This window comes from Antennarius striatus, chromosome 22 (assembly GCF_040054535.1).
Source record: "Antennarius striatus isolate MH-2024 chromosome 22, ASM4005453v1, whole genome shotgun sequence".
Taxonomy (NCBI): Eukaryota; Metazoa; Chordata; class Actinopteri; order Lophiiformes; family Antennariidae; genus Antennarius; species Antennarius striatus.
Window position 1 is genome coordinate 7,154,725 of NC_090797.1, and position 13,094 is coordinate 7,167,818.

Genomic DNA, 13,094 nt, shown 5'->3' on the forward strand with positions numbered 1-13,094 from the left:
AATTCCCACGTCAGTTGGATGGAATTATAGCAGAGCTTTTGTAATGGGGCAGCTGAGGATTGTATTACGACGCCATCACGAATACCAATGACCTGCCTGCGTGAAATGACCTTAAGTGCCACCGCCCAGCTAATAGCTAATGCCAGCTCCAGCTAGACAATCTTTGCTTTTGGTGAGTCCCCGGTGTACAGAATGACTGGTCAAACATCACTCCTCCCCTCCTTCATGACTCCCACTTTGCAGCACTTCAAGAAGCATCTCCAAGGTTGACTAATGGGGAGGATTCACAAGGAACGGGACAAAACATGCCTCCCAATTACGCTAACAGATAGAAAAGTCCTCTGGTAATGGTCTGGGCAATTTGAAAGTCAGGAGCGGACTCGAGTCTGGAGAGGGGGAGTCATTAGGTGTCATTACAGTGGTCTGAGGAGAGGTGGAATGCAAGATGGTTTGCTCATTAATCCTCACCTAACAGCTGAGAAGAGTAATCTCCATTTTCATCTCTAATAAAGAGGAAGATAAAGCTGAACTGGCGGCATGTCGCTGCCGAGCGAAGGGAGGTGGGAAAGCAGCGAGGGTCGCCTATATCGCACCCTCACCTTTTAATCAAAATTTGAAGCTTAAATTGGTAATTTAGTGTGTTGAATGATTATATATAATATATCACTTCAAGCTATTTTATTAAAAACCTCTCAACTGTTACTTGAACATAAAAATATTTATTCAAACTTATTGTGTGAATTTTAACTGATTAGTTTGTGGCTAACGGGGTCAGAATAGATATTTTTTTCCATTTAAAGATGTGAACACGTGTCTGCTGAGGAGGGAGCGTGACTGAGGTGTCACAGAGGAAATGGGCTTTTGGTTTGTGCACCTTACAACATGTCAAAGCAGCACTGCAAATCAAAATGACAGGCATGTAAAAAGCTTCAAACCCGACTCACCTTTAGTTAAGTGAAATGCAGAATGACTCCTCTGTGCTCGGCTGTATGGATCGAGGTCTCAAGGCATCAAAGCGCTCTCTACACCTTGTTCTCTGAAATCTATTCAACGGTGCAGCGTCGGCCTGATTTCAATATCCTAGCAGCAGTCTCGTCACTCATTTCATACGAGTATGAAGTATTTTACTCTCCTGCATACATCTGCATTGTTCCATTTGGTTTATTTCAGCTGTGCTACCATTTCAGACTATAAAGAACTTGACATGTGCACTAAGGTATACATAGTTTTATGACATATTTTGCAGAAAAAAAATGTAATTCCCAAAATTAGAATACATGTATTCCATCTTGTGAGTTGAACTTTGAGTTTCAACACAGATCTGAGGTGGAGATCATCCGTTCAACCCCTTTTATAAAGTACTTATACATTTGCTTTAATGACTTTTAGCACATCTTTCTGCTTGTTTGTTCCATTTGATATATTATCATTGTTGTTATCTTTATTATTTTATCAGTACTAGGAATTAAGATAATGTCTGAATAAGTCTTCCACCTCAGATCAGACTTAACAGCAGCTCGTGAGCTGACTTAAAGCCCGAGAGGGATCCCTTCCTCCTCTTCCATCTGAATCTAGGCCCACTGGCCTCCATCGACTATGAGGAGGGAAAGTAATATCTCCCCCGGGGGCATTTTGCACAAATTATCTTTGACAGGTTCATTACAGATAACGAATGCAGAGCAGGCCGAGGCTATCAGCTCCAGACGTAAAGATTGGCGAACATGCCAGGGAGAGAAAAAGAGAAGGAGCGAGGAGGAGATGGAGGAAGACGTGCTGGTTGTAGGATTAATTCTGGATTGCCAAACACTGAAAGCTGCAATTCACGCTGCTAGCAGCAAAGCACATGAAGCCAATGAGGAGGCACTTACTCAACAGTCGTCGAAGTCAACAATTCCATAACATTATTTATTGCATCTTTATAAATGTAGGAAATGCGTGAAGAGTAGAGCAGCAGCCAGAGCCAAAGGGAGCGCTATGTAACTACTCAAACATTAAAGTCTAATTTGGCCCACTTAAATGTTTTATCTGTCTTAATCTTACTAAATGTGACTAAAAACAGACAGGATATGAATTTCATGAAATTTGGGAGGAGACGACTGTAAAAAAAAACTCTCAGGCTCACAATGTCAAACCATCACAGAATTATTTCCACACTTTGTTTCTTAACCAGCTCTGAAAAGTTGCTGTTGCCGCTTTGATAACATCACGCAATTACAGCGAGCATCTGCCGTGTAATCCAGAACGATAGCGAGCAGATTAACCTTTAAAAGAGTGCAGAGAGGCTTTCTTGAAGGGAATGGCATCATCAAAACCTACCCTCATCCTGCCGTTGCGGATGGCTGGTCCGTCCTCCGCCAGCCGGAGGACAAACAGGTCCATCTTGTACTCCCGTCCACCGCGAATGCTGAAACCGAAGCCTTTCACACTTTTCTCCAGCTCCACCGTGAAGAAGTCAAAGTCCTGTGCGAGCTGAGAGAAGCACATATCAGATTAGATTCAGTGTTATCTGAGGAGAAAATGGGCCACTGTAGCAGAAAATAGCCTCAAGACTCAGCAAAGAAAAGACTGGGGCAAAGGCGAGGTAAACAAAAGACAGGAAATAATACTATATAAATATACACCCCTCAAATAATATCATGGTAGGTATGAAAGGGTACACAAGGGACCTGCTCAAGAGATAAACATTTTAATTAAGTAAAGTATCCAGAAGTTTTTGCCAGCTGTGCACTTTGTCTGCTTGGATTTATCACCACAAACACAAGCAAAGAGAAAAAAGATGCAAAGTAAACTTTGTCTAGATATCGTTTTAAGTACACAGTTTTATATTTCATTTCTAAGTGAGGTTCTTGACCTCAGGTTTGGAAATAGAATTTTCCTTTTAAGCAGACAGTGTCAGGTTAATTTAGAAGTGAAGTAAATTTGTAAAAAAACCAAAACAGAATAACATATCTGGTTTGCGTAAATGATATGCAATACAGGCAAGTTAATAAATTATATAAAGAAAATGAATTAAGTGAAGATTCTAAATCAAATATCTTTGAAGAAATCTGTGTGAAACAAAAACATTCTGTCACTCTTAAATGGTAGACTTTAAACCTTTTGGTATTTGAATGTGAGTTGCAGTTGGCATCTGACAACAAGATACGGCTTGGATCTTGCTGCAAAGCTTAAAATATTACTTTAAAATAAAACGTGGTAATGGAGTTTATTTGCTTTGGTTAACAAACAGTCCTTACTTGTACTGGTGGCATTCGATATTCTGGGATGCTGAACTGCCTGGGGTCGGTGAGCTGTCTATAGTCCAGTAGCGGTGGATGTCTGTAGTCCAATGTGGGCGGCTGCCTGTAGTCGGCCACAGGAGGGTGCCGGTAGTCGACCGGCGGCTGTCGGTAATCTGTGAACGGCGGCTGTCTGATGTCAGGTTTGACGTCCTGCCTCGCCTTCACCTCTGACCTGTAACTAACAGACCGATGAGAATGAAGGCAGAAATTGCAGAAAGCATTTAATTCGCCATCAGTTTAACATTTGGACCTGCTATTATACTCATTTCGTTGTTTTGGTGGACAGCACACTGTGAAAATGATGCTTTTGGACAAACCGCTGAGTCAGCAGGTACTGAAACTGATGACTAATTCGATTTGCATTGACAACTATTAAACAAGACTTCAGCGAGGAAATTAAAGCGGCTTCCTCACACATCACATGAAATGTTGATAATAAAAACAGGTTATCTCAGGCGCTGATGATGCAGCGAACAAAAGGCATTTAGATCCTCTGGAGAGCACAGGGAGAGGAAATGACATTGTAGATTCTGGCTCCTTCTAATTCTTGGTAAAATATTCAACAGAGCTCTATAAAGACGAAATTTATGTAAATAATTTAGCAGTCCATAAGACTAAGTGATGTTACACAAGAAAGAAAGATAGGAGATGATGGGTAAAGTTGTGTATGAAAAAAGGAATGTCTGTGAGAGAGAAGGGAAGAAAATGTGGATAAAAAGGGAAGAAATAAGAGTTTAAAAAAACCCCCAAGGAATGGAGATGTGGAGTTGGGATTATTTCACTCATACCTGCTTCCCAGAGAGAAATTGTTTTGCCCCAGAGACAGAAGAATCTTCTATGAAATGCTTCAGTGCATCAGAAAATTCAAGGCAGCTGTAAATTTAAACACTAACAACTCATTAAGATTTGTTTCCCCCCGCCTCAGGATGAACCCGTCATGCTCTGGAACGCTGATGTCCTACCTGCTCTCGTGGGTGTAGGTCTGTGCTGGAGGGGTGGGCAGCTGGGTCACGGGGCTCTGGTGGGGCACGGCGTTTGGTTGGCTAACGGGAGGGTTGGGCTGGCTGGTGGGGGGGCTGGGTTCGGGCGCTGCCGGGTCAGGTTGCGCGGCGGCAGAGTTGGGTTGGATCTTTGGGCTGTGCTGCTGGGCCATGGGGCTCTGCTTCTCCGAGCTGGGGGCTGAAGGGGGATTACTGATCTCTGGGATACAGAAAAAAATAACCAGGACAGAGTGTGAGACAAATCTCATCACAAAAAGCTTTATTCAACAAAGTGAATCTTTTCTGATGCCTAAACCTGCAGGAGTTGTGAGGTGAAGTTAACGTGTCGCTGGTGAACATGTTTCCTGTACATAAAGCATTCGTTCTGAGTCACGTTTCTGTCCCCCCCGGCAGCGTAAGCCCAATATTTTCTGGCTTTTTATCTCTGTTTCGGTCTCCATCAGCTCCTGTGAAAATATCTGTCTCTTAAGCTGCTTAATATTCTGCTATGTTCACCAGCTGTTGGTTAAATTTGTCTCTCAGTTTTTACACTGATAACAGCTGCTTTAAAATATGCAACACATCAGAACTGAAACAGATTGAGAACATGTTTACCATTTCAGATTGATACGAAATTGTTGCTTTTTTAACACCCAACAGCTTCAGCGAGGTGTTTCAGGGTCACCTGGTGAATCTATGTCAAGTGTGTTTACTATCCTGTGACTCCGTTTTCGGTCTCCTCCCAGCTCCTAAGGGAGATCTCGGCTCTTAAGCTGCCAAAAATTCTCCACTGTGTTCACCTGCTACAGACAAACTCTGCATGTTTGATGTCTGGTGCTGAGCATTTCATGTAGGTGGGTTTTTGGAGCACTTTCTCTAAAAAAAACAACGGATGCCTGCTGTGGATGGAAACGATGGCATGAGAGAAGTGCCAGTGAACCAAAAGAGTAAAAGTGTATTGGCTGAATGGTTAAACGATGAGCTGTAACTCAATATAAAGCTCCATTACACAGAAAGGAGCTTCAGATTCAGGTGATAACTCAATGTAGTAGCATCACCACCAGTGACCCGTGTAACACTGCCATTAAATATATCATTATGTTAAAAATATAATTCATACCCAACTACTTTACGGTTCAATAAATATGTGGAATGCGCTTATTGTCTCATACAACTGGATTTTTTAAAGACTTTTAGATAAATTGTGACATGTTTATATTTGTTTTCCTCCACGCGGTTTTTCCATTTGTACATGTCATCAAATGTTAGAAAATAATGTCTGCCGGTATCAAACCACACAAAATACAACCAAAATAGAAAACAGCTGAAGCTCTCTCTCTCTCTCTTGATTATTCACTTTCAATCTGGTAAACCCTAAACATCACATGTTCTTTTTTATTCATTCGCCTGTACAGCACTTTGGTCGACTGCGGTTGTGGTAAAGTGCTCAACAAATAAAGTTTGGATTGGATTGGATCACGATTCAATGATACAAAGCTAGTATTCATGTCCATGTTTCACTGCAAAGTGGAACCCAGTTCTCAGTGTTAGTCATTAAATCAGTCTTTCTTCCTTTTAAAGAGTCATCGGGATTGATATCTTGCAGAATTACAGAAGAGAAAAAAGGAAACTACATTTTCATTTCTCAGTAATACCTTCATTTTTTGTTCTGTTATTGTGAGCAAAATGACAGATTGCAGCTTTGTTCAAGAATATTCATGCAGGAGGTATTACGGAGTGGAGAGATTTTGCACACCCGAGAAACACAAGTCATGAATTTGACAAGTGACAGTATATCTAAAATGAATCACATTTCCTAAAACTCATATTACAACTTTTGTTTAAATGGATCCAAATCAATTACTGTCATAAATCATTGTCTTCTAAAAAAGTATTACCCCTTCCGTCCCCACATCTATCACAGCCACGTGCTGGCCGTTCACGTGTCCCCCTTACCTTCCTGTGGAATGATCCTCAGGGTGACACTGAGGCCTGCGTCCTTGATGAGTTTCACAATGTCGGCGTGCGGCATGTTGACGATGGACTGGCCGTTCACTGCCAGTATCCTGTCTCCCACCTTCAGCTTCCCGCAGCGGTCGGCCGGGCTGCCCTCGATGATGCGGCCAATTTTATGGGGCACAGCTGTTGTGGGGTGGGGTGGGGTTCAAACACGACAGGTGAGGACTTGATTGGCAGCAGCACATTGGATGGTTTCACTCGTCTTTGCTCAAACGCCGCTCCACTGACTGACTGAATATGTCTGTCTCTCTCTTATTTTGCTACTCACCCAACGCTTATGCAAGACATCCAGTGTTTTTTGAACGCGTGTGGGCGATGCACCGATGCTAACGGCGGCGTAGCGGAGTGGTGTGTGACTGACATACCGTGGGAGGGCATGTATAATTGAGGAGACGGAATGAGAGGCACTTCACTTTGCATTGAGCCGTAACCTCTTCTTAAACTTAAGTTTGACACTTACCTTGACATCACGTTGAGTCAACCTGATGGTTTGTGTATGTGAGAGCTTTCATGCTAGGTTTAGCACTTTACTATGCAGAGTAGAGGATGACTGATGATGCACAACCATGCACTTGACTAAAACATCACAATCAATGACGGCACTCACTGTTGGAGGTGGCCACCTCGGGGCGATTGAGCGAGCTGATTATAACGAATCCGAAGCCTTCGCTGTCCTTCCGACTAATACTGACGTCGCTGGGTTGTGTGTTGGGGGTCGACGTTCTGTCTGAAGTGGCGTTGCCCAGACTGGCGTTGGGCGGCTGGGGAGGGACGGTACTGTTGCCGTATGTGAAGTCGCTACGAGGGGAGCTGTGCTGCGTGGAGACGGAGCCTGGGCTGCGGCCATTCTCTGGACAGGACTCACCTGTCAGGCGAGGAAAAGGGCTGAGCAGACCTTCACACAGATAGCAGCGGAACAAAGTATTCAGAATGTTCAGATTAAAGACTAGTCTGCAAACATCTTATTGGTGGAAAAACACAAGCAGCATTTGTAGAAGTTAAAATGCAGCCAGTCAATCGCTACATTTTAATTATTGATTGAGGCAATTTAAGGTTCCTGACACTCCTTCTCTGCAGTTGTTCGACTGAAGAAATAACCACTGTGCTACATAATTGGTTCTGAAAAATCTTCATGTAATTCTGAAAAGTGCAAAACCAATTTCACAGGCACGAGTGCAGTTTTATTTCTCCCCCTTAAAACGCAAGAAGACGTAGTCGGATCACGAAGAAAACATGAGACGGCAAATCAAAAACCAAAACTAAGATGCAATGTGGCAAAAACACATTAAAATGCAGCATGTTGTCAATCCAACCAGAGGGGAAACATTTTTTTTTACACCTATAACTTTCTAGTGTGCATCCATTCTGACATGCTCAGGGATCAAAACCCATCTTGTTTTGATGGTTCACTGGGAATCAGTGCATGTGGTTTTCTAGAGTTAAAGAGCTGGGGATCGAAACTTTAAATTCATCTTACTGATATCTAGTCACAGCAACACTTGTCCCTGTAATAAAAACACAAACCCACATGCAGTACTCCCATCCACCAATGAGTGAACATGCACTTATGTTTGTGTGGAGAATTGTAGACAGAAAAACAGAATGAATTGTGCAAAATTAGTGGCATGAGGTGAGAGCAGAGACCAGACACTTTGAAAAGAGTCATGTGGGAGTCAGACAATTGGGATGGAGTCAGGGCTGCAGATGAGGCAAAGCATGAGTCAGACAGAGGGCTGTTGTGACACGAAATTGATAGGGATGGCAGAATGGATTGGGATGAAGTAGATTGGTGAGAAAAGTGTGTGTATGTGTGTTTGCGATCGTGTGTGGGGACACGATAATGATGAAAAAGGGAGGCTGGAGTTCACATGAGGGCGATTCGTCCCAGGGTTCAGGCTTAAAGGTGAGAAAACCTGACTAATGGGGAGAGAGTATCATCGCGTAGAGAAACAACCAGCTGCTGTGTGGTTTTCATTTGTTCCTTTTTTTTTTTTTGGAGGGGGAGGCTTCAGCGTGATTAATCAGAGATTGGAAGTTCAGTTTTCCGACTAATTAATTAAATGCTGATTAAATGCTTTTCCCCTGAATCATTACGGGGAATGAATTGCAGTGGCATAAGAGGAAAAAGAAGAGTAGGAGAATGTGGCTCGCTTCACTTTGCCTGTGGGATTATTTAATTTTGTAAACCTGGACCTTCAAGCTGTTCTCTGCAGGATTAAACATGTGTTTTAACTGTGAACAAGCAAGCGATTCAAAAAAGATAAGACTGCCGACATTTTTCTCTCAACAGATTGCTCGTGAAAAGACCTTTCACAATATTTTGACTTCTCTAATCTGGTTGTGGTTCTTATCAATATATCACAGCAGTATCAAACAGTGTCATCGAAAGGCTTTGTGTTCATCAGTTTTTACCATGACAGTCAACAGTGGATAAATCCTTGAAATCCATATCTGTGTGCATAAATCCCACTGGTCGGTTATGATCAGCGGTTCACAAACACATTTTTTCTGGGTGTATTTACTGAAATGACCTTTAGCCAACCTTAAAAGTAAATCCTGCAATTTAAGGTACAAACAACTTTGTTGACTAAAAAAAAACAAAAATGCGAATCCAACCTTGGCTTCTGGAATATTTTCACCCACCACAAGCAGAGCATTTGTTATGGACTATTTTCAGGAGGACTTAGGACTCTTAGGTTATAGCTCATCTTGAAATAAACTAGTGGATGTTCGTTCATCAAAATGAAGTAAGAAGTCACCCTGAGACAAAGTGCGACTCCATGACATTTTTAAAATTGTTTCTGGACCCAACAGAACTGGATACACAGACACAGGTAGAAGGACACGTTAGTTGTTAGGTAAAGGGGATTCGTTCCTCACCTGGTGCCTGTATCCTCCGCCTGATGACCAGATTCACCTGGCCGTTCCGAGCTGCTCCGTGCATTAAGTCGATGACGTATCTGTGCGGCTTCCCCACCACCGGGATCCCGTCCACAAAGAGCAGCTCATCCCCGGGCCGTAAGCGTCCATCCAGGTCTGCCGGACTCTTCTCGATGATCGCACCGATTAAGATCTGTTTGAAATGCAAACTGTTACATGCAGGAAGTAGGGGACCAAAAAAAACCAAACTTTGGCTTCATATGCGTGACTGTCACATGCAGTGGGTGTTATGGTGGTTGTTATACCGATACTAAAATAGCTCAATCGTGTGAATAAAATATTTTTTTACAGATAACAAATAACACCAAAGCAGCCAGAGCCAGCATTCTCTCAGGGTTCAAAGGTCAGGGTTAGGTGTACACAGTGTGTTTGTGTAGTGGGTTAGAAAGGAGAAAATGACAGGGTTCAACGCCCATCGCCATACGAGCCTTCTCACGCGTCTCCGGACTCACAGGCTGCCCAGCCTCATCCCCGCCCAGCACCCGGAATCCGAAGCCGGACTTCTGCCTGCACAGGTGCACCTCGATATCCTGGTACTCTGCTCCTGAAGCGACACCAACACAAACAACAACTATTCAGACAGACTCATACCAGCACAGATGCAAAATAAGGAGAGAATTGGTTTTTTATATCTCAAAGGATTTCTGACCATTTTGAAAATTGGAACACAAACAGAAACAAAGTGACTTCCTATAGGGGGTGTGTCCCACATCTTTTAACTATAGCCTCTATAATAAGAACGCCCTTAGTCCGGTGGAGATGCTGAAATGGAGAGTGTCTGGAAAGACTAGGTTCTGCTCACACATACACAAACACATTTAATGCACAAGCCTCAGACAAATGAATCTAAAGGCTACAGTGAAGACGTTATCGTTAAGAACTGGGGTATATTTCAAATCAATCTTGACTTTATATTTGGGGGAACTATTCCTTTAAAGCCATGAACTTTTCCCACTGTGTCCCTACAGAGAAGGTTTTTACCTGAAGACTCTACAGAATAGGTTCTAGAACATGATGCGGGAAGCAGTCATAAATAACACATGTTCAAATATTGTACATACACAGGGGCCAACAAGTGTACACATCAACAGAGAATATTCCAGCAAAAACACAGCCCCCAATAAAGTATAGACGAAGGCAGAAAGGCCCCATCTCAGCATTAATGCCACAGCGGAATTCCAGCATCATCTATAAAAGTCAGGAAGTGCTTACAGCGTGTAATATACCCATCTCTTATTTACAGTGTGAGGTGGGACATAAGCACTGATCTGTAATCACAGGCTTCACACAACACCATGATCTCCAAAGTGGAAAAATGAACTCAACTGTAGACAAGAAGCTGTGGGGGAAAAATTGATTACAATTCAAACTTTTAAAAAAAAAATCACAACGTGTGCTCTGCTGAGGCTCAGCAGGAATGATGGGAGAAAGGAAATCATGACTACCGACAAAAGAAATGATGTTACCATAGAAACCACATTGCACTCAAAGATTGGGAATTTGCTGGTGAACACTTGTGAATATTACATCGACAAAATAATCATACATCAAGATCAATTAACAATTAACTGGCAGCGGGGAGCCGTCAACCAGAGCATTGCACACAGATCACTCAATACTTGTTCATTTTTAAATTTCCCTTTATGCAGAGCACCTTCAGGATTCCAGTTCCAATAATGTTTAATTGTGACACAGGTGGTTCAGGAAATTAAAGAAAAAGAAAATTCAAGACATCACGCTTCCTGCTTGCTTCTATTTTGGAGACCTTTGATTTGGATGAATACAGTCATTTGTTCAATAATCACAGGATCAACTGCTGAACTAAAAAATGAAAGAGGAACTGACGTCACACTAAGAAAGACCGTTGTGACACCGTTTCAAGCTCTCTCTTGTGCTGCCTTTTGCATAAGGTTCCACCTCATCCTGCAGATTATTTAGGTTTTATTTACTCATCTCTAAAATACACAAAAAAAAAGAGTTTCACTGAAAATTGAATATCTGCCTCGACCACAAGAGGATAAAGAATATATTTTAAGGAGTGCAACACTTTAACCCAACTCATTACATAAGTACTGACATCGACCTTTTAAGGCTCACAAAGCATTAATATTGGTTCATGCCAATAGCCTGGGGGTCCCACTCCGCCAACAAGGTCAAGAACCTGCCTCATTCACACCAGCAAGAGAGATCTGTCTACGCCATGAGAGACCCCACCCCTGACATTCACCGACAAGAAGAGTGGATGTTAGACTGATACCCCACAGCTGAAGAGAAGAAAGACAAGAAGAAGCTCTATTTGTCATAATACAAACTTTATAACAAAATTATGAGGTTAGAGTGGAGAATTAGTCCTGAGCACAGAACAGCCCATGTTGGGAATGCTAGGGTTCGAACTCATGACTTTCTTGCTGTGAGGCAACAGTGCAAACCACCATGTGAGGTGCCTCACATAGGAGGAAGACCAGCCCTATCAGTAAAGAACTGGCATCAGTAACAGACGCCTGACAGAAACCAAGACACTCCAACTATCATGTAAAACATTTATATTACGCTAAAATGTAAACACAGTAGCAAGACATCTGAGGTCATGCATGTTCATATTTTAATCTATAATTTCTGGATTTCTTTTAACTTCAAGTTCTAAAAACTTACAAATGAATATTTCAGAAAAGATGCTTTTTATACATGTTACATCTATATGTAAACTGGATACCCTCATTTGTCTTGGCATCTGGGGATTTGGTATGTTAGATCAAAATATTAATAGACCCAGTACTTATATTATTTCAATACTAATTTTATTGCAAGAAATACATTTTTTTGTCAGTATTTAGTCCAGTTTGGAGATGTCCTCGAAATTACATTATTCGGAGCCTCAAGATTTCAAATAAAATCTACAGATGATCCAACTAAATTGATTAATATAAGAGCTGTTTCACTGTTTTTAATATCTTTACTACAACTTCACTACAATTCTAGTTTCTTTCTGCTGCCTGGGGCGTTAGATTTATGACACATCGTCATGATACCAAAACAAGAATAAAATGCTATTTCAAAGCATAAGAGGGCAGTAATATTCCTGGCCTCAAAGCTTTATGTCCAGAGAAGATAATCTGCTGTGTGAATGTTTATCTTTGTTTATGATGTTAGCTCACAGAATGTCAGCATCTAGATGGAAAGATGCATCAATTCGATAAAAAGAGAAGCTAATGGCAGGTTTTCTTTGTGCGTGTTTGGGAGTGCATCTAATGAGCAAAGATCAAGTGCAATACTGTGAAGAATTAGCAGCTACATATGCTAAATAAGAGAATCTGCAAACTTCTAATGAGAGGGTAAAGCTGTTTTTGCAAATTCTCCACCAGGTGAACTGAAAAAAACTTTTTGAAGTTTCTGTGCAAGAGCGAAATAAAATAAAATTGAAGTGTGTAAAAGACTGACAAAGAGCAACGAAGCTCCATTAATCTGCTTCCAATCAGGAGTCCATCACCTGCACACTACACCTGCAGGTACAGCGCTGGTACTTACGCCTACTCTCATAGATAGCCCTGGACTTCTCATAAAGGTCAAAGGGGTCTGGTTTAGCCAGGACCAAGGCCTCGGAGGCTGAGTCTGGGACTGAGGCCCTGTGGAGGTGGTGGGTTGGGAATGCTGGGATGTTGTGTGGGATAACAGGAGCTGAGAGGCTGGTCTGAGCAGGGCTGCTCTGGCCCTGCTGGGACTCCCACGGCTCCAATACCTGCAAAGCACAGCGGTATGACGGGTCAATATTTCACTACTACTCTACACTCCAATTTCAGTTCGATAACCAAGACAGCAAGCGATGCAGTGTTCACTACAATGAATTTTGACTGTCAGCTACTCCCTGACTTACGGC

At 42.2% G+C, this 13,094-nt stretch overlaps 1 protein-coding gene across 10 annotated transcripts in view; it reads right to left on the bottom strand.

Annotated features, from left to right (window-relative positions):
• magi2a (membrane associated guanylate kinase, WW and PDZ domain containing 2a) overlaps positions 1-13,094 on the bottom strand; it is a 177,758-nt gene that overhangs the window by 8,518 nt on the left and 156,146 nt on the right. For 3 of the 10 annotated variants that reach the window (XM_068306558.1, XM_068306553.1, XM_068306559.1), the window contains 8 exons: positions 12,746-12,956; positions 9,673-9,764; positions 9,161-9,353; positions 6,888-7,145; positions 6,218-6,403; positions 4,244-4,481; positions 3,237-3,459; positions 2,317-2,469 (listed from right to left, as the gene is read on the bottom strand). In XM_068306558.1, coding sequence (XP_068162659.1) covers positions 2,317-2,469; positions 3,237-3,459; positions 4,244-4,481; positions 6,218-6,403; positions 6,888-7,145; positions 9,161-9,353; positions 9,673-9,764; positions 12,746-12,956 — 1,554 coding nt within the window. Of the gene's footprint in view, positions 1-2,316; positions 2,470-3,236; positions 3,460-4,243; positions 4,482-6,217; positions 6,404-6,887; positions 7,176-9,160; positions 9,354-9,648; positions 9,765-12,745; positions 12,957-13,094 lie in introns of all 10 variants that reach the window. The other 7 variants (XM_068306556.1, XM_068306552.1, XM_068306554.1 and 4 more) reach the window with 5 other exon arrangements.